Here is a 24,203-nt window from a genome sequence, read left to right as displayed (position 1 = left end):
TCAAGGGGTTACCGTACCCGCGGGTGCAGCGGCCGAGTCAGGCAGGGGGGCGCAGCCAGGCCCTCGCCAGCATGCCTCTGCCTGCCGCCTGCCCCGCGGGCATGACCTGGACGTGAGTCACCGTCATCCGTCCGAAGCACAACAACGAGACGTTTCCGACCACCGGCACCACAGAGGGCACCTCGCCAGCCGCGCCGCGGCGTGGTGCTCTCCACCCCACCAATGGAGAGCAATCCATTGGTGGGGTCACACGTTCGGTTCGAGTCCTGTTTAGCGACTCTGGAGCTCAAAACGCGTCTAGAGTTTTGGCCACCTCCACCGGTCTTCTGGCCCACTGTGAGCCGCCCGCATCCCGACCTACCGCCCCTTTGGCAGTGAAGTGGCGCACCAGCGGCGACACTCGGTCGAATCACCAACGACTCGGTCCTGAAACAAGCCTTTGTCCGAGGACAACATTTGGCGCCCCTCTGTGCCCGACCCTTTGCCCCCGCCCCCGCTGCCCCCGCCCCCAGGGACGGACTGTCGGGACTGTCGGCTTGGCGGACTGTTAGCAGCAGCAGCGGGGCCCGGGGCACTGCCGGGGCACTGCCGGGGCAGTCAGGCGGCCGAGGCCTGACGACTGGGCCTGGCCGAGGCTTGAACGAAACGTCCGATAACGTATAGACGAGACGTGACGCGCAAAGTTTCGCCCCGAACAGCCAGCCGCGGCCGGGCGAGTGACGTCAGGACACGGCGCACCCTGGCCGCGGGCGGGGCGGGGCGGGGCGGGGCGGGGCGGGGGGCGGGGCGGGGCGGGGCGGGGCGGGGCGCTCAACGCGTGGGCGGCGTGGAGGCTGTGCTGTGTAGCCGGAGGGCGGCGGCGGCACTGCTTCCAGCTTTGCACCACGGAAGCTCCATAGCCGAGTGCACTAGAGTGTTGCGCCGCAAACCTGGTGACCGCGGTTCGATACCGCCGGAGTTTGCCTCGCGTTTTGTCTCCGCATTGCACACAGCGTCGCCACAGCTCATCTCAATCTAATCCCCCCATCAAAAGAAAGCCATTTTTCTCGCGGTTTCCTAAGTGACACCGTTTGAGCGCGCGGCAGGCAGGCAGGGCAGGCCGCGGCAGGCTATGCAGGCTATGGAGCGGCTTACGGCATTGAGAACTGACCTGGCCTATTTAGACGAGCTATCGTGCGTGCTCGCCGTGGCGCCGTGCCTCGCCGATACACTGCCAATCCAAAGTGCACTTGATTGGCTGAAATCTTGCGTAAAATCGGTAGAAATTTCGTGAAATCCCTTCGAAATCTGGTGAAACTTCGCAAAATTCTATCAAAATCTCGTGGAATCCGGCACAATAATGACGCGAAACCCTGCGAAATCTCGACGGAACCTCTATTTTTAAAGAATCCAGTGTCCAAAAAATTTACTAGATAACCACGCAGTGGTGCATCGCGGCGCTCATTTAATCATGTTTTGTAACGCATTTTAAATGTGTTTATACTTTCGCGTCGCTCGCTCGCAATCCTTTACATTAAATTATATTGTATCTTAGCTTGTTTGGTTGGTATCACCGTCAAGTTTAGACTTAAATGTCGAGTGATTTTGTTGTGTTACCTTTTTTCAAGGCTTTGCGGTGGATATCTGTGACTTCCAAGATCACCTTTATCCGACGACTTAAACTGGTCGCGTAGGCAACCCATTTGACAATGTGACTTCTAGGCAAATTCTTGAAATCTTGTCAGTGACGCTGTCAGTGACGCTGTCAGTGACGCTGTCAGTGGACGCTGTCAGTGACGCTGTCAGTGACGCTGTCAGTGACGCTGTCAGTGACGCTGTCAGTGACGCTGTCAGTGACGCTGTCAGTGACGCTGTCAGTGACGCTGTCAGTGACGCTGTCAGTGACGTGTCAGTGACGCTGTCAGTGACGCTGTCAGTGACGCTGTCAGTGACGCTGTCAGTGACGCTGTCAGTGACGCTGTCAGTGACGCTGTCAGTGACGCTGTCAGTGACGCTGTCAGTCACGCTGTCAGTGACGCTGTCAGTCACGCTGTCAGTGACGCTGTCAGTGACGCTGTCAGTCACGCTGTCAGTGACGCTGTCAGTGACGCTGTCAGTCACGCTGTCAGTGACGCTGTCAGTAACGCTGTCAGTGACGCTGTCAGTGTACGCTGTCATTAACGCTGTCAAAGCTGTCAGTGACGCTGTCATTAACGCTGTCAGTGACGCTGTCATTAACGCTGTCATTAACGCTGTCAAAGACATTGTCAGTGACGTTGGCAGTGACGATGTCCGTGACTGACGCTGTCAGTGACGCTGTCAGTGACGCTGTCAGTGACGATGTCAGTGACGTTGTCAGTGACGCCGTCAGTGACGCTGTCAGTGACGCTGTCAGTGACGCTGTCAGTGAGCTGTCAGTGACGCTGTCGTGACGCTGCATGACGCTGTCAGTGACGTGTCAGTGACTCTGTCAGTGACGTGTCAGTGACGCTGTCAGTGACATGTCAGTGACACTGTCAGTGACGTGTCAGTGACGCTGTCAGCGACGTTGTCAGTGACGCTGTCAGTGACACTGTCAGTGACGCTGTCAGTGACGCTGTCAGTGACGCTGTCAGTGACGCTGTCAGTGAAGCTGTCAGTGACGCTGTCCGTGACTGACGCTGCCAGTGGCGCTGTCAGTGGCGCTGTCAGTGACGCTGTCAGTAACGCTGTTGTCAGTGATGCTGTTGTCAGTGACGCTGTTGTCAGTGACGCTGCTGTCAGTGACGCTGTTGTCAGTGACGCTGCTGTCAGTGACGCTGTTTTCAGTGACGCTGCTGTCAGTGACGCTGTTGTCAGTGACGCTGTTGTCAGTGACGCTGTTGTCAGTGACGCTGCTGTCAGTGACGCTGTTGTCAGCGACGCTGTTGTCAGTGACGCTGCTGTCAGTGACGCTGTTGTCAGTGATGCTGTTGTCAGTGACGCTGTTGTCAGTGACGGTGTTGTCAGTGACGCTGTCAGTGACGTGTCAGTGACGCTGTTGTCAGTGACGCTGTTGTCAGTGACGCTGTTGTCAGTGACGCTGTTGTCAGTGACGCTGTTGTCAGTGACGCTGTTGTCAGTGACGCTGTTGTCAGTGACGCTGTTGTCAGTGACGCTGTTGTCAGTGACGCTGTTGTCAGTGACGCTGTTGTCAGTGACGCTGTTGTCAGTGACGCTGTTGTCAGTGACGCTGTTGTCAGTGACGCTGTTGTCAGTGACGCTGTTGTCAGTGACGCTGTTGTCAGTGACGCTGTTGTCAGTGACGCCCTTGTCAGTGACGCCCTTGTCAGTGACGCTGTTGTCAGCGACGCCCTTTCCCTACTGTCGACAGATATTTGAACTAAATGGTGCAACCAAACCTTACCTAACGGGCACGTGACAGATGTTACTCTACTCGTAATAGATCATTCCCTTCTCTCCATAGATCTTATTTTCAAACTAAATGGTCCAACCAATCTTAACTTAACCTAACGGGCTCGTGACAGATTTTACTCTACTCGTGACGGATCTTTCGTTAGTCTCGACAGATCATATTCTCAAACTAATTTGTCCAACCTAACCTAACCTAACGGGCTCGTGACAGATCTTGCTCTACTCGTAATAGATCATTCCCTTCTCTCCATAGATCTTATTTTCAAACTAAATGGTCCAACCAATCTTAACTTAACCTAACGGGCTCGTGACAGATTTTACTCTACTCGTGACGGATCTTTCGTTAGTCTCGACAGATCATATTCTCAAACTAAGTGGTCCAACCAATCCTAACCAAACCTAACGGGATCGTGACAGATCTTACTCTTCTCGTTTACGGTGTCAGTGACGCTGTCAGTGGCGCTGTCAGAGACACTGTCAGTGACGCTGTCCGTGACGCTGTCAGTGATGCTGTCAGTGAAGCTGTCAGTGACGCTGTCCGTGACTGACGCTGCCAGTGGCGCTGTCAGTGACGCTGTCAGTGACGCTGTTGTCAGTGATGCTGTTGTCAGTGACGCTGTTGTCAGTGATGCTGTTGTCAGTGACGCTGTTGTCAGTGACGCTGCTGTCAGTGACGCTGTTGTCAGTGACGCTGCTGTCAGTGACGCTGTTGTCAGTGACGCTGCTGTCAGTGACGCTGCTGTCAGTGACGCTGTTGTCAGTGACGCTGTTGTCAGTGACGCTGCTGTCAGTGACGCTGTTGTCAGCGACGCTGTTGTCAGTGACGCTGTTGTCAGTGACGCTGTTGTCAGTGACGCTGTTGTCAGTGACGGTGTTGTCAGTGACGCTGTTGTCAGTGACGCTGTTGTCAGTGACGCTGTTGTCAGTGACGCTGTTGTCAGTGACGCTGTTGTCAGTGACGCTGTTGTCAGTGACGCTGTTGTCAGTGACGCTGTTGTCAGTGACGCTGTTGTCAGCGACGCCCTTTCCCTACTGTCGACAGATATTTGAACTAAATGGTGCAACCAAACCTTACCTAACGGGCTCGTGACAGATGTTACTCTGCTAATGACAGATCTTTCCCTACTATTGACAGATCATATTCTCAAACTAATTTGTCCAACCTAACCTAACCTAACGGGCTCGTGACAGATCTTGCTCTACTCGTAATAGATCATTCCCTTCTCTCCATAGATCTTATTTTCAAACTAAATGGTCCAACCAATCTTAACTTAACCTAACGGGCTCGTGACAGATTTTACTCTACTCGTGACGGATCTTTCGTTAGTCTCGACAGATCATATTCTCAAACTAAGTGGTCCAACCAATCCTAACCAAACCTAACGGGATCGTGACAGATCTCACTCTTCTCGTTTACGGTGTCAGTGACGCTGTCAGTGGCGCTGTCAGTGACGCTGTCAGTGGCGCTGTCAGTGACGCTGTCAGTGACGCTGTCAGTGACGTTGTCAGTGACGCGTCACTGACCTAACCGCCACTAACCTAACCTAACGGGCTCGTGACAGATCTTACTCTACTCATTTACGGTGTCAGTGACGCTGTCAGTGACGCCGTCAGTGACGCCGTCAGTGACGCTGTCAGTGACGCTGTCAGTGACGCTGTCCGTGACTGACGCTGTCAGTGACGCTGTCAGTGACGCTGTCAGTGACGCTGTCAGTGACGCTGTTGTAAGTGACGCTGTTGTCAGTGAAGCTGTTGTCAGTGACGCTGTTGTCAGTGACGCTGTTGTCAGTGACGCTGTTGTCAGTGACGCTGTTGTCAGTGACGCTGTTGTCAGTGACGCTGTTGTCAGTGATGCTGTTGTCAGTGACGCTGTTGTCAGTGATGCTGTTGTCAGTGACGCTGTTGTCAGTGAAGCTAATGTCAGTGACGCTGTTGTCAGTGACGCTGTTGTCAGTGACGCTGCTGTCAGTGACGCTTTTGTCAGTGACGCTGTTGTCAGTGACGCTGTTGTCAGTGACGCTGTTGTCAGTGACGCTGTTGTCAGTGACGCCGTTGTCAGTGACGCTGTTGTCAGTGACGCTGTTGTCAGTGACGCTGCTGTCAGTGACGCTGTTGTCAGCTACGCTGTTGTCAGTGACGGTGGTGTCAGTGACGCTGCTGTCAGTGACGCTTATGTCAGTGACACTGTTGTTAGTGACCAATCCTAACCAATCCTAACCTAACCTAACGTTCTCGTGACAGATCTTTATTCTACTCGTGACAGATCTTATTCCCCAACTAAATGGTTAAACCAATCCTAACCTTACCTAACAGGCTTGTGACAGATCTTACTTTACTCGTGGCAGACCTTTCCCTACTGTCCACAGATATTTGAACTAAATGGTGCAACCCATTCTAACCTTACCTAACGGGCTCGTGACAGAGTTACTCTGCTAATGACAGATCTTCCCTACTCTCCATAGATCATATTTTCAAACTAAATGGTCCAACCTAACCTAACGGGCTCGTGACAGATTTTGCTCTACTCGTGACTTAGATCTTCCCTTCTCTCAAATCTTATTTCAATCTAAATGGTCCAACCAATCCTAACTAACCTAACGGGATCGTGACAGATTTACTCTAGTCGTGACGGATTTGTTAGTCTCGACAGATCATATCTCAAACTAAATGGTCAACATCTTAACCTAACCTAACGGGCTCGTGACGATCTTCCTCTACTCTTACGGTGTCAGTGACGCTGTCAGTGACGCGTCAGTGACGCTGTCAGTGACCTGTCGTGTTGTCAGTGACGCTGTTGTCAGTGACGCTGTTGTCAGTGACGCTGTTGTCAGTGACGCTGCTGTCAGTGACGCTGCTGTCAGTGACGCTGTTGTCAGTGACGCTGTTGTCAGTGACGCCGTTGTCAGTGACGCTGTTGTCAGTGACGCTGTTGTCAGTGACGCCGTTGTCAGTGACGCTGTTGTCAGCGACGCCTACTGTCTGACAGATACTTGAATATGGTCAACCAATTCACCTTAACCTAACGGCTCGTGACAGAGATGTTACTCTGCTCAGTGACAGATCTTTTCCCTACTATCGACAGATCATATTCTCAAACTAAATGGTCCAACCTAACCTAACCTAACGGGCTCGTGACAGATCCTGCTCTACTCGTGATCTTAGATCATTCCCTTCTTCATAGATCTTATTTTCAAACTAAAGGTCCAACCAATCTTAACTTAACCTAACAGGCTCGTGACAGATTTTACTCTAGTCGTGACGAATCTTTCGTTAGTCTCGACAAATCATATTCTCAAACTTAGTGGTCAACCAATCCTAACCTAACCTAACGGGATCGTGACAGATCTTACTACTCGTTTACGGTGTCAGTGACGCTGTCAGTGGCGCTGTCAGTGACGCTGTCAGTGACGCTGTCAGTGACGTTGTCAGTGACGCTGTTGTCAGTGATGCTGTTGTCAGTGACGCTGTTGTCAGTGATGCTGTTGTCAGTGACGCTGTTGTCAGTGACGCTATGTCAGTGACGCTGTTGTCAGTGACCTGTGTCAGTGACGCTGCTGTCAGTGACGCTGTTGTCAGTGACGCTGCTGTCAGTGACGCTGTTGTCAGTGACGCCGTTGTCAGTGACGCTGTTGTCAGTGACGCTGCTGTCAGTGACGCTGTTGTCAGCTACGCTGTTGAAAGTGACGGTGGTGTCAGTGACGCTGCTGTCAGTGACGCTTATGTCAGTGACACTGTTGTCAGTGACCAATCCTAACCAATCCTAACCTAACCTAACGTTCTCGTGACAGATCTTTATTCTACTCGTGACAGATCTTATTCCCCAACTAAATGGTTAAACCAATCCTAACCTTACCTAACAGGCTCGTGACAGATCTTACTCTACTCGTGGCAGACCTTTCCCTACTGTCGACAGATATTTGAACTAAATAGTGCAACCAATTCTAACCTACCTAACGGGCTCGTGACCGATGTTACTATGCTAATGACAGATCTTTCCTTACTGTCGACAGATCATATTCTCAAACTAAATGGTCCGACCTAACCTAACGGGCTCGTGACAGATCCTGCTCTACTCGTGATCTTAGATCATCCGAGGGTATGCGCTCTCTGAACCTGTGTACCGACTATACGCTATACGCTCTATTACGCCACAAATTAATCCGAATTTAGCTAAAAACGGCCTAAAACACACCAAAATTGATAAAATTTTGACAATTTCGGCTATTACGCGACTATTACGCGTATTATACGCGTTCTATTCAGATAGAGTGTACCGACTATTACGCGAGTGTCATACCCCCTGGAGTCAGTTACCGCTCGGTCTCCAGTAGATCTTATTTTCAAACTAATGTCACCATCTTAACTTAACCTAACGGGCTCGTGACAGATTTTACTCTAGTCGTGACGGATCTTTGTGTCGACAGATCATATTACAAACTAAATGGTCCAACCAATCTAACCTAACCTACGGGCTCGTGACAGATCTTACTCCACTCATTACGGTGTCAGTGACGCTGTCAGTGGCGCTGTTAGTGACGGTGTCAGTGACGCTGTCAGTGACGTGACAGTGACGCTGTCAGTGACGCTGTCAGTGACGCTGTCAGTGACGCTGTCAGTGACGTGTCCGTGACGCTGTTAGGTACTAACAGACACGTGAATTTAGCCCTGCTGACATCTGTGCTGTCACGCGGTGGTGCTACTGTGGTGCCAGTGGCTGTCTGTCAGTGACGCTGGTGTCAGTGACGCTGGTGTTAGTTACGCTGGTGTCGGTGACGCTGTTAATGACGCTATTAGCGTTACTAACGGACACGTGAATTTTTAGCCCTGCTGACATCGGTGCTGTCACGCTGGTGTCAGTGACGCTGGTGTCAGTGACGCTGGTGTCAGTGACGCTGGTGTCAGTGACGCTGGTGTCAGTGACGCTGTCAGTGACGCTGTTATCGTTACTAACGGACCCTTGAATTTTCGCCTTGCTGTCATCGGCGTTTTCATGACGCTATCAGCGATAGTCGTAGCGTTACTAACGGACGCCTGAGATTTCGAGCCGTATTTAGTCGCTTCGCGAGGTTCGGACGCGCTGCGCGCGCTTTGCTGTCGTCGCTGGCGAGACGTGGTTCGGGCGCTGTTAAAGTTTTCGTTAATAACGGACAGCGAAATTTTGCCATGGACATCGGGCCACCTGGTGTCAGTGACGCTGGTGTCAGTGACGCTGGTGTCAGTGACGCTGGTGTCAGTGACGCTGGTGTCAGTGACGCTGTCAGTGACGCTGTTATCGTTACTAACGGACCCTTGAAATTTTCGCCTTGCTGTCATCGGCGTTTTCAATGACGCTATCAGCGATAGTCGTAGCGTTACTAACGGACGCCTGAGATTTCGAGCCGTATTTAGTCGCTTCGCGAGCGATCTCGCGAACGCGCTGGCGCGCGTTCGCTCGCTCGCTCGCTCCGCGAGACAAGTGGTTTCCCCCTCGATTAAAGTACGTTAATAGACGATGACAGCGACTTTGCCATGGCCAAGAAGGCCCCATAGTGAAAAGGCCCCTTGACCCGTGGCCGAAAGGCCCCGCGCTTCGCGCGAGGCCCCGGGCGCGATCGCGCCCCCGCGGCCGTGGCCAGTCCGGGCCTGGACCTGGGAGGTTTCTTTCAATAACCATGGAGGAAACAATTAAAACATTACTCATCCAGAAATACACATACAGTGTATGATCGACATGACACTAGTTACTCACTCTTTTGACTGCCCAACAATCCATAGCAAAGTAACCTAGCCCTGTTGCTGGGTGGTGAAGGTGGAGGCTGCAGACGCACGGAAGGAACACAGACTCGAGGTAAACTAGCTCCATACGTTTATCTAGCTCTTCTAGTCTCATCGTTTTCAATAACTGCGTCCCATAACACGTCACCACAAATCGCCAGAACAACGAAAATAAACTTTACATTTCAGGCGTCATAGCTGCCATTTTGAATTTGAAACACAACACAACGCGCTTACGTGGTCAGCACTTTTTCATACGCACTCTTATGAGAAATTGCTGCAACACGTATGCGCCGGTGGGCTCGCAAACTGAACTCTCACCTTCGTTCTTTTTATAAAGAAACATTCAAGACACAGATACACGAAGCACAATAAAATTCGATTATGATTTTTGCCACTCAATACCTTTAAATTGACAAATCCACTGCCATCGTTTTTGAAATCATGTGTAGGTTGGCACCTCGGAAAAAAAAGTGCCACCCAAGCAGACGACAAAATTCAAAATGGCAACCTTGACGCAAATTGTGAAGTTTGGTTTCGTTGTGCTGACGATTTGTGGTGGCGTTGTGTTATGGCACGCAGTTATTGAAAACGATGAGACTGGATGAGGTAGATAAACGTATGGAGCTAGTTTACCTCGAGTCTGTGTTCCGGTGATAGTAGGGTATTGTCGAAATCGTACTTTTTATCGCACGGTAAATCCGGCTCCTGGGATTCCCAGGAACATTGGTCAATTCCCAGGACAGTTGGTCATTTCCTAGGACGGACCCTGGAAACAGCGAAATATTCCAAGGACGCGGTGATTATTTCCCAGGACGGTCCTGGGAATTGTCCCAAATCCACCAAACCCAGGACGCGTCCTGGGAATTTTTCAGTGTTCCCAGGGTTCGTCCTGGGAAATTTTCACCACTTCCTGGGAATCTATCTGGGTCCCCCAAAGTACCCCCCAGACACCCCACCGTGTCGACTTTCACAAGTCTTTGTCATGTAGGATGTCATCGGCGACCTCACAAGGTGCCCGATGACGTCCTCCTGGGGTTCGCCATGACGACCCCCATATTTGACCGTGCATCCTGGGCCGCACGGACCTACCCAGTCCAATGCCGAAGTCCGTTTTGTCCTACGACCAGTAGTTTGGGAGATACGAGGACGTACCACGAGGTCGCCGTCCAGGCAGAGGAGGAAGTGGTGATTTTTTGGAGGCCAAAGTAGCTCTGGCCGCCGTTCTATCGGGTGTCCGGGACTTCTGACTTCGGATTCGGGTTCAGAGGGTCTTCAGCTACCCATGGCCGGAAGTTGGTCTCGATAGGTCTCATGGTTTGACCAGGACGGCGTCAAACGCCCAAAACTGTACCGTTTACCTGCCGCCAAACAACCAATTATCGCCGTCCTGGGCAGTCTGTTGGCCCCATCGACGCGAAACTCGGGCTCAGGGCAGGCTAAGACCCACTGAACCCAAATCCAAAGTCAGAAGTCCCGGACACCAGAAAGAACGGCGCTCCAAGCTTTCATCGGCGACCTCACAGGGTGCCCGACAACCTCTCCCCGAGGTTCACCATTATGACCCCCGCATTGAAGCGTGTGTTTGGGGTCCTTCGGACCTACTCAATCCGATGCCCAAGTCCGTTTAGTCGTGCGACCAGTAGTTTCGGAGATACGAGGACGTACCACGAGGCCGCCGTCCAGGCAGAGGAGGAAGTGGTGATATTTTGGAGGCCAAAGTAGCTCTGGCCGCCGTTCTATCGGGTGTCCGGGACTTCTGACTTTGGATTTGGGTTCAGTGGGTCTTAGCCTGCCCTGAGCCCGAGTTTGGCGTCGATGGGGCCAACAGACTGCTCAGGACGGCGATAATTGGTTGTTTGGCGGCAGGTAAACGGTACAGTTTTGGGCGTTTGACGCCGTCCTGGTCAAACCATGAGACCTATCGAGACCAACTTCCGGCTATGGGTAGCTGAAGACCCTCTGAACCCGAATCCGAAGTCAGAAGTCCCGGACACCCGATAGAACGGCGGCCAGAGCTACTTGGCCTCCAAAAAATCACCACTTCCTCCTCTGCCCAGGGATGATACCCAAACCGAAACGATACCACGGCCGTTACGACAACAGATTGCACTTATGCCTATAACTCGAAAAGTGTAGCACCTGGAACCAAGGGAACAGCTTTTCCTTGGTGACCAAAGTGTACCGGAGTTTTGTTTCCATATGGGCCAAGGCCAAATTCCGCCTCCCTGAGTTTTGTTCATTTAGGCCCTAAAAAGAACAAAACTCAGGGAAGCGTTATTTGGCCTTGGCCCATATGGAAACAAAACTCCGGTACACTTTGGTCACCAAGGAAAAGCTGTTCCCTTGGTTCCAGGTGCTGCGCTTTTCGAGTTATAGTCATAAGTGCAAACTGTTGTCGTAACGGCCCTGGTATCGTTTCGGTTTGGGTATCATCCCTGCCTCTGCCTGGACGGCGACCTCGTGGTACGTCCTCGTATCTCCCAAACTACTGGTCGTAGGACAAAACGGACTTCGGCATTGGACTGGGTAGGTCCGTGCGGCCCAGGATGCACGGTCAAATATGGGGGTCGTCATGGCGAACCCCAGGAGGACGTCATCGGGCACCTTGTGAGGTCGCCGATGACATCCTACATGACAAAGACTTGTGAAAGTCGACACGGTGGGGTGTCTGGGGGGTACTTTGGGGGACCCAGATAGATTCCCAGGAAGTGGTGAAAATTTCCCAGGACGAACCCTGGGAACACTGAAAAATTCCCAGGACGCGTCCTGGGTTTGGTGGATTTGGGACAATTCCCAGGACCGTCCTGGGAAATAATCACCGCGTCCTGGGAATATTTCGCTGTTTCCAGGGTCCGTCCTGGGAAATGACCAACTGTCCTGGGAATTGACCAATGTTCCTGGGAATCCCAGGAGCCGGATTTACCGTGCGGAACTCGGCCAAACTTTGGATTTAGCACTCTTTCGGGGTTCCAAACAATTCTAGGTGAGGAAAACGGCGATTCGATAACTTTTCAAAAAACCGTTTTGGGTTAGGTATTTTACGTACGGAGAAGGGCCGTGTTTACTATTGACAGCCTTAGCAGACGACAAATGACGATCGACGAACCGCGTACAGCGCCATCTCTCGGTGAGTCTTGCTACTTCGTCCACCAAAACAGCTCCAAACTAGTCAAAATGCCGAAGTGTCCAATGTATGAAGCGTGGATGGAAGTTTTAGATAGTTTAGGAGAAGTGAATTCCTGGGGGCCTATGAAAAACAGGTATAGAAGAGCCTTCTGGAGCCAGCTTCGATACCCCGACCGGCTGTTCATTGCTAGCTTCTGTTACCAAAACGGGGACAACATGTACACCACCATCCAGTTTTTGAGGACCCGGCGCATTGATGAACACCGCATCAAGAAGTTAAAACAATTGTTTGATTGGTGGAATGATACAGAACACGGCTGGGAAAGAAGAAACAAACATTGGGCTTTTAACACTTATTTGAATTGTTTTGCTGACCTTAATGGCAAACCCAGGCCAGGGCAACAACAATATGTGATGTTATAGGGAAGGACTTAGAAAAATAAGCAGTCAGTGTTTTGTATTATATAGAAGGGTGATTTATACCCATTGTAAATAAATATCACAGACAGAAACTTACTGTACTAATAGAAACAAAAATAATCTCAGTACAAATTAAACTGGTCATCATACAAAGTCAAGAGTCTCAAATAATTACGCCTTCTATTTTCCAACAGGGTAACGTTCCTTCATGTGAATGAGAAACGCTCTGAAGCGAAAAGCAGTATCTCCCCTAAAGTGTTGGCGGTACATGAACTCATCTATGTGCTCCGCTAAAAGTTTACTCCTCAACACTTCAGTGTGTCTACAAAATTGTTTGAGCCTGCTCCAATAGCCCTCAACCCCATTCGTGCAAGTGCCATCCGCACTTTTGAACTCCTTTGAATGGTTCACAGTTTGATGCACATAACCGAACTTGTCAAGTCCTTTGTAGGCGGACCAGCCATCTGTCCAGATGTGGCTGCCTTCCTTGACGTATTGCCTTATTAGGGGCACTAGAGTGGCTTTGTCTCTCTTCACTACATAAAGGACAACACCAACTTTTGCTTCTGAATCATAGATTCCTAGCACCCACTTTTCCTTTATTGTCTTCCTGACTCCCCTTCCTCTGTTGTACTTCCTCTTTGTGATCACGCTTTCATCTATTTGGACGATAACTCCTTCCCCACCAAGCTCTTGGTGCAGCATTTCTAAAATTTTCCATGAAGCTATGTCACTGAAAAAAGAATACTAATAACGAACAGGCTTCTAAATCACTGGTTAACTGATAAAATTTAATTAATTTACCAAAAGTATCTATAGTATTGAACGAGACTTTCCCGAGTGATGCCAGACACTTTGCTGGCATCGTTGGAGCTCACATGAGCCACCCAAAACCACAAGCTAATGAAGGAGTCCTCAAATGACAGGTGTGTACCCTCAAAAAAGGTGCCATCACACAAATTGGAAAACTTGGAGCATTTCCTACAGTAAGCAGCGTAATTTCCCTTGTAAGCTTTATTTTTGTATAACACTTACAAGGTACGGCAAGTTCTCTTCTTGCACCTTTCCAGTGGCTTCAAAAATCCCTCTTCCTGAAGACAATGTATGACTGTCTTATCCTCTTGCCTGAAGAATTCATAGATTTCTTTGATATTTCTACACTCTGACAGCAACATGATTCTCGGCATTCCCCTTTTGACTTGTTATGAGCTATTGTGGTGGACGTAGTAGCAAGACTCACCGAGAGATGGCGCTGTACGCGGTTCGTCGATCGTCATTTGTCGTCTGCTAAGGCTGTCAATAGTAAACACGGCCCTCCTCCGTACGTAAAATACCTAACCCAAAACGGTTTTTGAAAAGTTATCGATTTGCCGTTTTCCTCACCTAGAATTGTTTGGGACCCCGAAAGAGTGCTAAATCCGAAGTTTGGCCGAGTTCCGATAAAAAGTACGATTTCGACAATACCCTACTATCACCCTGTGTTCCTTCCGTGCGACTGCAGCCTCGCCCTTCACCACCCAGCAACAGGGCTAGGTCACTTTGCTAGGAATTATTGGGCAGTCAAAAGAGTGAGTAACTAGTGTCATGTCGAACATACACTGTATGTGTATTTCTGGATGAGTAATGTTTGAATTATTGTTTCCTCCATGGTTATTGAAAGAAACCTCCCAGGTCTAACTCGTTGCACCAGTGCCATTTTATACATTAATAGTTGTGAAAATAGCGGAGAAGCTTTGTTGACGTAAAACACATCTCAGCATAACCAAGACTTGAAATGTTACTTCTTTAAAGTATAAAATGGAAACCTTGCATTAGTACATATTTCTTAAATAATTTAAAAAAAATACGATTTCAAGAAATCCTAGGAGTCACGAAGTCAATTTGATTTGTGCAAGAGTGTGGAGAAAGAAAAGAAGTGGTGTTGTGAAGTTGTGGCTGTGGTACCAATGTGGTCGATGTGCCACTCGTCGAAATTTAAACTTCACAGTAAATAGAAATCAAAATGCTGGTAAATTCAAAAAATTCCAATGCTAATGTATTCCGCAGTGTTCTGACAATGGAACATCTTTAAAGTCCATCATTATTAAAATGTTCTTAGCAGAAAGAAGGCAGTAAATTAATTTTCACGGGTTGGCAACTAGTTTCTCGGCGTCTGCGCCCTTGCGAAAATCGCGAAGCTGAAAGCACCAGCAGTCGCGCATTAAAACTGCCCCTCCATTGTTGCTGACGTTGAATTGTTTGGCTTGTTTCAAAAGGCTATGGTTCTCTAGTCATGTTTTCTTCCATTCTGTGTAACAGTTCTCCCTCACAACGTATCAACACCACGACGGTTGGTTTGACAAACTTCATAAACTCGGGAGGGATGGTTTCGAAACGCGGGTGAGTCTTGTTCGAGGAACAGGAGCACTGCAAGTCGCGAGGTGGAGCGAAGTGGTCCTAGTGCTAACTGAATCACAACAACAACAAAATTGTTTTATTGACAGAAAAAAAAGTAATATTTGAGAAACTTTATGTCAGAAAAAAAGAACTTTTGTTTTGCTAATTTTTTGTGAGTATTTTTTTAGAAAGTTATCACATTAAATTGAAAATTTGTTTTATATGAATTTTCATAAGCAGGAAACAAAGAAAAAACAAGAAACAGACCAAAATTAATACAGATTTCAAATGCTACAGTTGGTTAAACTGTTAAACAGGTTGCAAACCTACTGCGCATGTCCAAAAACACTCCGATCTAGAAGTATTATTGGGTAGTTTTTCCCGAAAAACTGCGTTCGAAACGACACCAATTCTATTGTTGCCTCTTCTTTAGCTGCAGTCAAAGAGATTTTTCAGATCGGACGTGCTCTTTCAGCTTTTGGAGTAACCTGTACAGACCCAAAACGAGGCTCGGCTATTGGTCCGCCCCGGCTCGGCTCCCCCCACTCCCTTTCTTTTCCCTTGACGAGTCGAGTTTTGCCATGGAAACGGCGATTTTGACAGCAAATTTCTCAAAATTGGCCGCTAACTTTTTGACCACATTTCAGCATAAGAATCAGCGTTCCAAATTCTACAAGTCTGCAAAACCTCATTAAAATCGTATAGAAAATTTCGGAAATGCATAAAGGGCCATACAAATCAAATCTCGGGCCGGCTGAATCCTGGGGGTATACTATAAGGCTACTTCGTGCCTAATAAAAGCCGTTACGAGCATCAGGAGTGTGGTTGCCGTCCATGCTGTAGTTTATAGTGAGCTTGCTAAGCACGCTTTAAAATAGAGCGTGCCTGGCAGGCACGCTTAAATTTAGAGCGTGCCTGGCAGGCACGCTTTAATTTAGAGCGTGCCTGGTAAGCACACTCCAATTTAAAGCGTGCCTACCAAGCACGCTCCAATTTAAAGCGTGTTTCTTGGCATGCTCCAAATAGAGCGTGCCATGCACACATTTCAGTTTGCAGAGTGCTGATGACGAAAACGACATTTATTTTAACCCCAGACTCATGTTAAATTTCCGTCAGGGTCAAACGTAGGCGAAATTCGTACGTTTTTTTAATGTACGGGACGGGCCAAAGTTGCCGATGTATATCGCTACTTTTCCTGTTATTTAAACATTGTTTTTATACGAGTTGTTGCATTGTTTCTGATGTTTTTGAGGGCGCTGATGACGAAAACGACAATAATTAATGAACAAGACGTTTTATTTCGCGTTAAGCATCGGTACATGCGTATTCGGGGGTATTGAGAATGCAAATGACATCCAATTTGACCTCAGACCCAGGTTCAATTCCCTGTTAAGCTTAAATCGACCCAAATTTTTAATTCGAGTCTGATTTTGTTTTCTGTGAAATTCAAGGTGCTTTATACGAAAGTTACATGAGTCCTGACCTTTTACAAAAAGAGGCCTACCGAGATTTTAATCAGATAAACTGCAATAAAATTTCACGATTGTTCGAAATGTTTGGGATGAGCTAAAGTTGCAAATGTGTATTGCAACTTTTCTGTCATCGATCACGAGGAAGGGTGCATAAACTGTAATGGTTTTACTTATTTTTTGGAAAAAGTAAAGAAAACTATAGCTTTTAATCTTTAAACTCTCCTCGAAATTAATAAGGCGACGTATTGAGTAGCTCATGCTGATTTCGAGTTTTCCTTTTGTTTATTTGTAAGAAATTTGATTTTAAAACCGTTTCAAATTCCCGACTCTTTCGCACTGAATGTAGTTTTTTCACCCACGATGGGAGGGACAAACGCACGCATCATACTTTCTAACCAACCTCCGGTTTACTAATTCATTAAACACGGAACGGGCCGAAAAGGAAGATTTCGGTGCCATCCAAAACAAGTTATTTGAAATACCACGTTTTTCAGAAAGAAAAGGCGTAAAATCCAAAAAGTTCCTTGGTACGACATTATTTGTGACAACATTTTAGCACATTGAGCTTGCCTTAGGGTTGCGTAAAATCCTGATGACATTGTCATATTGCCCAACGCCGGTCAGTTTTTTATTCTTTATCAAAACCAACTAGCCTCTACTACGAACCAAAACATAACCAATTTACCTCCTAGAAACTAGCTCCTGTAAATCGTAGATCAGCAGGACCAGAGTAAGGACAGCACTGATAATGTAAGAGGCATGAAGATGATTGAAAGTTTGGGCGAGGAATTTTTGCTCACCCAAACTTTGGGTCATAAAAGTATGGAGCTATGAAGGTAGCTGACACACCCTTCCTTACCCAAATTTGGGCAAAGAAACATACAATTTTCGCCCAAAATTGGGTATTGATCATGACGTTCTCATTCTCAGTAAAAAAGCAAACACGTTTTGTAAGAACAGCACATTAAGGGGAACGCAAGGGTATCGGTGGGGTCCAGATTTCATTAAAGGTGAATCATCAGAGGCAGTTCTTTACAGAAAATTCTTCCCTTTTTTTCAGGAGCCACTACAGTTGAAGGGGACAGTGGAGGTGGAGTAGTAGTCCGTGACGGCACTACTTGGACGCTGGTGGGCGTCGTCAGTGTTGGAAATCCAGACACCATCGTTACAAACTTCTCAATCTTCACAAGTTTGGGTTTTGAGCGGAGTTTCGTCACGTCGATCATCAAAGCAGATTTGCCCTGTGGCTGTTTCACAGGCCTTGAAAAGGTAAGTAATACGGATGACAACAAATGGGACAAAACGCAAAAAAAGATGAAAAGTGTCATTTTTAAATTGAACTAGGTATTTGACGGTTAAAGGAATGTTTGGGCTCTGCTTGGCTCTAATTCGTTTGACAATTTATGCAATGCGTAAGCCGAAGCAGAGCACCAAATATTACATATCTTCAGCTCTCCGTTCATAGCATCGGTGTAAATTTTATCAAGAGTTCAGACATGATTGGCCAATGACGATATTTCTGATATTCTTTCAATCTGATTCAATATCTTTTGTGTTAAGGATTCAAAGGGCCCAAATCAATTTCTAAAACATAAGACATGTCATATTTAATAACATAAAGAGAAGCGATACAAAAAAGACACTTGGAAATTCGTGAATTCCGTTTACGTTAAGACCTTACAGGATTTAAAAACTAGATCAGGGGCAATTGGACCGGACCTCATTTTCATCGTCAGCTCTCTCAGTAAGAGAAAAATTAGCTATACAAATCGGCAACTTTTGCCCCTCCTCTACATTGTTTTATTCGCGAATTTCATCGACATTGAGCCCTTGCGGGATATTATCCTGGGTCAGGGTAAAAAAGATAAAAGTTTCGTATCAGCACCTAGAAAAACACATTTATCAATTATTGTGTGAGATTTTTAAGTGGGCATAACAATGACTAGTGCGAAAAACCGACAAATGTGTTTGTTGCACGTTGTCAGAACCTTCTGCATCTTGCGTATCAAAAGAAGCGTAAGAAGCTATTACTAGCGTCAATCGGATGCCTAAAAGCGGCGAGTTTTGCCCCTCCGCGCAGGTTGAAGGACTTCTGTCCATGCCCCATATCTCTTGTGTTGGCAAAACTACCCGCCGCACAGTGTTGCAAAGCCGGAAAAGATCGCGCAAAAAGCATTTTTTGTAGATTTTGTCCGACGGCAAGGGGGTTGACGATTTTTAGCGCAGGAGAGATCGAACAACATGGAGGTGGAACTCTTTTGTAGCAAAAAATGCAAGGTCCTATCTTTAAATGGCGCTTTAGTAGGGCAATTTGAGGCAAAAACCAAATGAAGCTGCATGCGGTGCGAAAACTGTTTGTTATTGTCGCATCTGTACAACAAAGTGTATCATACTGGATGCTTTTAAAAAGCTAAGAGCCTAAGAAATCCACTGCGTGTGCAGCGCTTAACCTCGGAGCTCTCCGTTACCAAATATTCGCTCAATAATAATAGTCAAATTCGTCTTTTTTGTTGATTTTAAGTGGAATTTGTCGAGTTGCGAACACTTGCCAACCAGTCTGTCACAGCCACATGGTAATACCCGAGGCCAACTTCAAGGTCTATGTGGTGTTAGGTTGCGAAACGATGCGCTTTTCGAGAAAATCGGCCCCAAGTCGCGGCATTGTCACACATGACTCACCTTCTTCCATTGCCCAAACTAAACTTTAATGGTCACTACTTCTTGGCAGCTCTTGTTCCGACCCTGTGATGGTCGTTCACATTTAACATTTTCAGAAATGAAGTAAGCGACCCCAAAATCATGCTTGCACAAAATTTGGCTGTTATCAAGCGCAGCGTAACAGTGCTTTCCCCCTAAACTGCCTTAGCTCCGCCCCTGTGCTTGTCATACATGTTGCACTTTTTCAGAAAAGAAGTAAGCGACCCACTATACACCTTTGCACAAAATTTGACAATGATTTAGCGCAGCGGTACAGCGTTACCCTTCTTACCAGTCCTAGATCCGCCCCTGTGGTGGTCGCACTCTTAAAATCTCTTCAGAAATGAGATCCGTGACCGAAAAAACCCGGGGCCTGGAATTTGGCAGTAATCAGGGCACTCTAGAATTTTGCGTAACTTTTTCCGGTTTTGCATCACTGTGCGCCGGGCCGGGCGCTTTATGAAGGGACGCATGTCTTGACCTGCGCGGCAGTAGTAAATCTTTGTTCACGACCCTTTTGCCAAGCACTTTAAGTGTTAAGAGAGAGCAACGTGCTGCAATACATTTATAAGCTATCTCACATGGCAGTTTTTGGCAAAATTAAGTGTGTTTCCTCCTTAAGAATGTCAACCTTATAAAGATAATTTTGCCTCATTTTTGTAATGACTAATAATTTTCAATTTTTTTTTCCCTTTAGAGCCTCAGCGGTGGTCCTAGGTAAGTCGGGCTCAATGCTTATCGACCCTTTTTATAACTTTTCAAATGTTGAATCTGGTTTTTTTTTGTTCAAACTGTTTGCTCTCGTGTCCACAACACCACTTTTAAGACAAAAAACAATGTATATTTTACCTTTGGAAAACTCTGCAATGAAGTTCTCCCTTGCTTCTTGCTTATTGGCTGAGCGATAGCGAAGCCTATTACTCCAGTGGGGTTGAAAAGTTTTTCCTGTCTGTCTGTGTGTCTGTGTGTTCACACTACCCCTCCTGAATGGCTCGGCCGATCTCGGCGAGATTTTGCACACTTTTTGGGTGTGTCCTTAACTCGGCACCCGCGAAATTTCACTAACCCAGCTCAACTGGTTTAGTTTTTATAGGCAAAAAACACCTAAAAATGGCGAAAAATCGAGTTTTCTGCAGGCAGATCACTACTGCCTTGAAGTAAGGGGGTCTGGGGGCAGGCAGATCACTTCTGCCTTAAAGTAAGGGGGGTCTGGGGAGCTTCGCCCCCCAGCCCGGACGAACCGTATGGTTACAAGGGTCAAGATCGTGTCATCTGTAGATAAAGAAACTCTATCCAGAATAAAGGGGGGTCTGGGGGGCAGGACCCCCCAGCACGCAACAAGATGGAAGAAACTGACGGTGAAGAAGCCATTGCCTGCCGAAGGCAGGCAAGCGCCGCAGGCCAAGGTAGGTACGCCAGGCGCGGATTGGAGGAACAGGCAGCGAGACACCGCGAAGCCTGTTACGATAAGACGTGGTCTGGCGTAAACCTACCTTGTTAATCAGAATATGCTAAGAAAGTTTCTCCAATGGGTCTTGCATAAAATTGCAAACAAACAAAGTATTATATAATTTTTAAAAGGAAATGACGTTGTTTTGAAACGCGGGGCATTCCGGACCCAACAAGCAGGTCCAGTAGGTGACCATTGCCGATTTTGTTAATTTTGTGCTAAAATGGTCCCTTCACTTAAGTTAACTGTTCACTCTTCTGCCCTCAGATCCTTACGATCCTTATAAATAGGTACCGTAGTGCGGCCAAAAGGTGAATAGTGCGACATGACCCTTTCTGGGGTTTTTTCGATTTATGAGGACAAGGGAGTATGGTTTATGGTTCAAATTGTGATTTTCGATCAAAACCGGGTCAATTGGTCAAATGTGGGTCAAAAACCGTGCAAAACGCAAAAAATGTCCCAAAACGCTCTTTTCCTCGTTTTTGGCTCGTATGAAAACAATTCTGAGAATCTGAAACTTTCCTTGGCCGATTAGGAAAGCTAAGAATGAGAGCTACAAGTTTGTGAAAGCGGTCGACACTGTAGCGAGATCGGCTGTTCAAGATATCTGGCCTGAAAGATTTTGACATTTCATCATTTCCACTAAAATGTCAGTTTCTACTCGTATTTTGGCTTTTTCAAGAGCACTTTTGTGAATCGGAAACTTTTTTTGACATATTCTGAAAGATAAGAACGAGACCTACAAATTTGCTTAACGGGCCAACACTGTAGCAAGTGCGGCTGCTCTTGATATTTGGTCTTAAAAATTTTAACATTTGAGTTTTACTGCTGAAATGTCAGTTTTTCTCCTTTTTTTGGCTTTTTCAAGATCACTTTTGTCATTACGAAAGTCTTCTTGACATATTCTAAAAGCTCAGGACGCGAGCTACAAATTTGCTTAAAGGGGCCCACAATGTAGCGAGATCGGCTTTTCAAGAAATTTGGGCTCATAGATTTTTTGGCTGAGCGATAGCGAAGCCTGTTACTCCAGTGGGGTTGAAAAGTGTTTCCTGTCTGTCTGTCTGTCTGTCCGTCTGTGTGTGTGTGTGTGTGTGTGTGTGTGTCCGCACTACTACTCCTGAACGGCTCAGCCGATCTCGGTGAGATTTTGCACACTTTTTGGCCCGCCCTTCTATTCAAAAAATAGGGGGGGGCCTATGCATTTGCCTTTATGTCTGTGTGTTGTTGTTGTCGTTGTTGTCGTTGTTGTCGTTGTTGTCGTTGTTGTCGTTGTTGGTGTCTGTGTACAAGGAAGGAGTTGAGCTAGAGTAACCAGATTTGGAGGGTACTTCAGGAGTACCGTCCAAACAAATAATCCGGTGGTGCAAATCCCGTCCGGGTCGCACAAGGGCTGCGGCAGGTACATCATGGTTTACATGAGCGGGAGGGGGATTTCCGCCATTGTTGGTGCTAGCAGGGCACATAGGGGTATTTTTGGAATCGGGGCGACGAGACAAGATGAATGGACCTGGTCCCGACCCCATCGGCCGCTTTTACAAGTTGGCCAGATCAGGATCTTCAAAAAAGGGGGTCGACCGACTGAAAAAATTTATTGCAGATTTCGATTGGTCTCAGCAAGACCTTTTCAACGAGGGGTCGGAAAGGGGGTCCAGGAGCCCGACTTCGTCTATTAGTCACATCAGGATCTTGAAAAAAGGGGGTCGACCGACTGAAAATTTTTACTTAAGTTTTCGATAGGTCTTGGCAAGACCTCTTCAACGAGGGGTCGGAAGGGGGGTCCAGGAGCCCGCCTTTATGAGTTACGGGAAAAAGTGCGACGGACTCGTTTTGCGCTCCTGCTGTGCCTCTATTGCAAGGAGTTGCAGTAGCATGGCAAATATGGGTATTTTCGGAATGAGGGCTAAGAGACAAATGAAATGGGCATATTCTAAGGACAGTTGGAGTAAATATTGTAAGGACTTTTGCATATTGTGAATAGAAGGGCGGGCCTAAGTCACGATGGTACATCGATAACTTTGCTTTACCCGCTCACGGGGTGTGTAATGTGAGCGGGCCGAAGGCCCGGGCCTTCGACTGGCCAAGTTGGGTCTGATGCGAGGGCCGAAGGCCCGAGGAAAGGCCGCCGGCAGGCCAAGCTGGGCCGGCCCCCTGTCGAACCGAGTTGCCGGCGCAGCGAAGCGAAGCTGGCAACTCGGTTCGACGGAAGGGCGGGCCCTAGCTTGTTGGGTATGTCCTTGGCTCAGCACACGCAAAATTTCACTATCCTAGCTGAACTGGTTTAGTTTAAACAGCCGAAAAAATCTAAAAAACGGCGAAAATTCGAGTTTTCTGCAGGCAGAGCGCATCTGCTTTAAAAAAAGGGGGGGGGGGGGGGGGCTAGCCCTGATGAGTTAAAAAGTTACAAGGGTCAAGATCGAGTTATCTGCAGATGAAGCAACTCTATCTGGAATGAGGCGGGGTCTGGGGGTCGGAGCACGTGTCAGGGGAGCTAGTCGTGGTGTTCCTGAACGGCATGGACAAGTTGCACCAGCACCTCCACCATGTCAGGGGAGCTAGTCGTGGTGTTCCTGAACGGCATGGAGCGGGGTTCGTACGGCAATGAGGACACAGTGTTTAAGGGTTGGATAACCTCCCACTCACCAAGCTAGGTCCGAAAGGTGCTGCCGCTCCGAGGCTCAGCCTACGACTGACGACTCGCGGCCAAGCCGGACGCCGCGAGCGCGTCTGCAAGATCAGCATTTCCTCTTTTCCTATGTTGCCTTGTGTCTATCCCTGACAGCACGCCAGCACGCAACAAGTTAGAAAAATCGACGATGGACGAGCTATTGCGTGCCGAAGGCAGGCTAGCGCCGCACAGTGGGCTGAGAAGCATAAAAAGCGATAAAAATTCTAGGAGGAAGGAATCGACGTCAAAATCGCTACTCGGGGTCTTTTGGGTCCGAGGAACTCAATTCTGACAAAATCAAATCCCGAAAACGACCGGCAGGGGCAGATGAAGCATAAACAGGAGGGGGTAGGGGAGTCATTCTTAAAATGCGTCCCTGAGGATTTTGGCTCCCCGAAAATCATATCTGACAAAATTGAAACCAGAAAATGACTGGCGACAGAAGCCAACCGCCCGGCCGGCCCGGGCGGGAGACGAAACTGCGATTTTCTCTGAACGTGGAACAGAGCGGAACAAACGGCGAAAAGGGCTGTAAAGAAGAGATGCTGCCCTATCACCTCCATGTGACAGAACATTTCACAAACTTTCGCAACTCAACTTATCGCCTCGCAAAAATCACAAATTCGTCGATTTTGCAACATCTTTGACGGCGTGTTTCTTCCACCCGGTTAAACAAATAATGAACCTTTGATATTGTCCAGGTCCAGATTTGTAAGGTCTGCAGCTTCCCAAAAACAGTAAACATGATATCGTCATGTGGAATAGACCGACCCCCAGAAGGAAAAATGTTCACGAATTTTAGATGTGTTAAGAAATAGGTCAAAATTTGCCATGTTTTGCGCCCTGCACAGGGTCACGCGTGTGATAT

At 47.8% G+C, this 24,203-nt stretch overlaps 1 protein-coding gene across 1 annotated transcript in view; it reads left to right on the top strand.

Moving 5' to 3' along the window:
• The window catches only part of LOC117642716 (modular serine protease-like), a gene marked incomplete at its 5' end in the record, with an annotated part of 72,546 nt that extends 52,485 nt beyond the window's left edge, over positions 1-20,061 (top strand). The window contains 2 exon segments of the mRNA XM_034381177.1: positions 17,584-17,792; positions 19,918-20,061. Coding sequence (XP_034237068.1) covers positions 17,584-17,792; positions 19,918-19,941 — 233 coding nt within the window.
• Between the last annotated feature and the right edge of the window lie 4,142 nt (positions 20,062-24,203).

Source organism: Thrips palmi, unplaced genomic scaffold (assembly GCF_012932325.1).
Source record: "Thrips palmi isolate BJ-2018 unplaced genomic scaffold, TpBJ-2018v1 HiC_scaffold_16, whole genome shotgun sequence".
Lineage (NCBI taxonomy): Eukaryota > Metazoa > Arthropoda > Insecta > Thysanoptera > Thripidae > Thrips > Thrips palmi.
The sequence above is the reverse complement of the archived record's forward strand: the minus strand, read 5'-3'. Positions and strand labels throughout refer to the sequence as shown.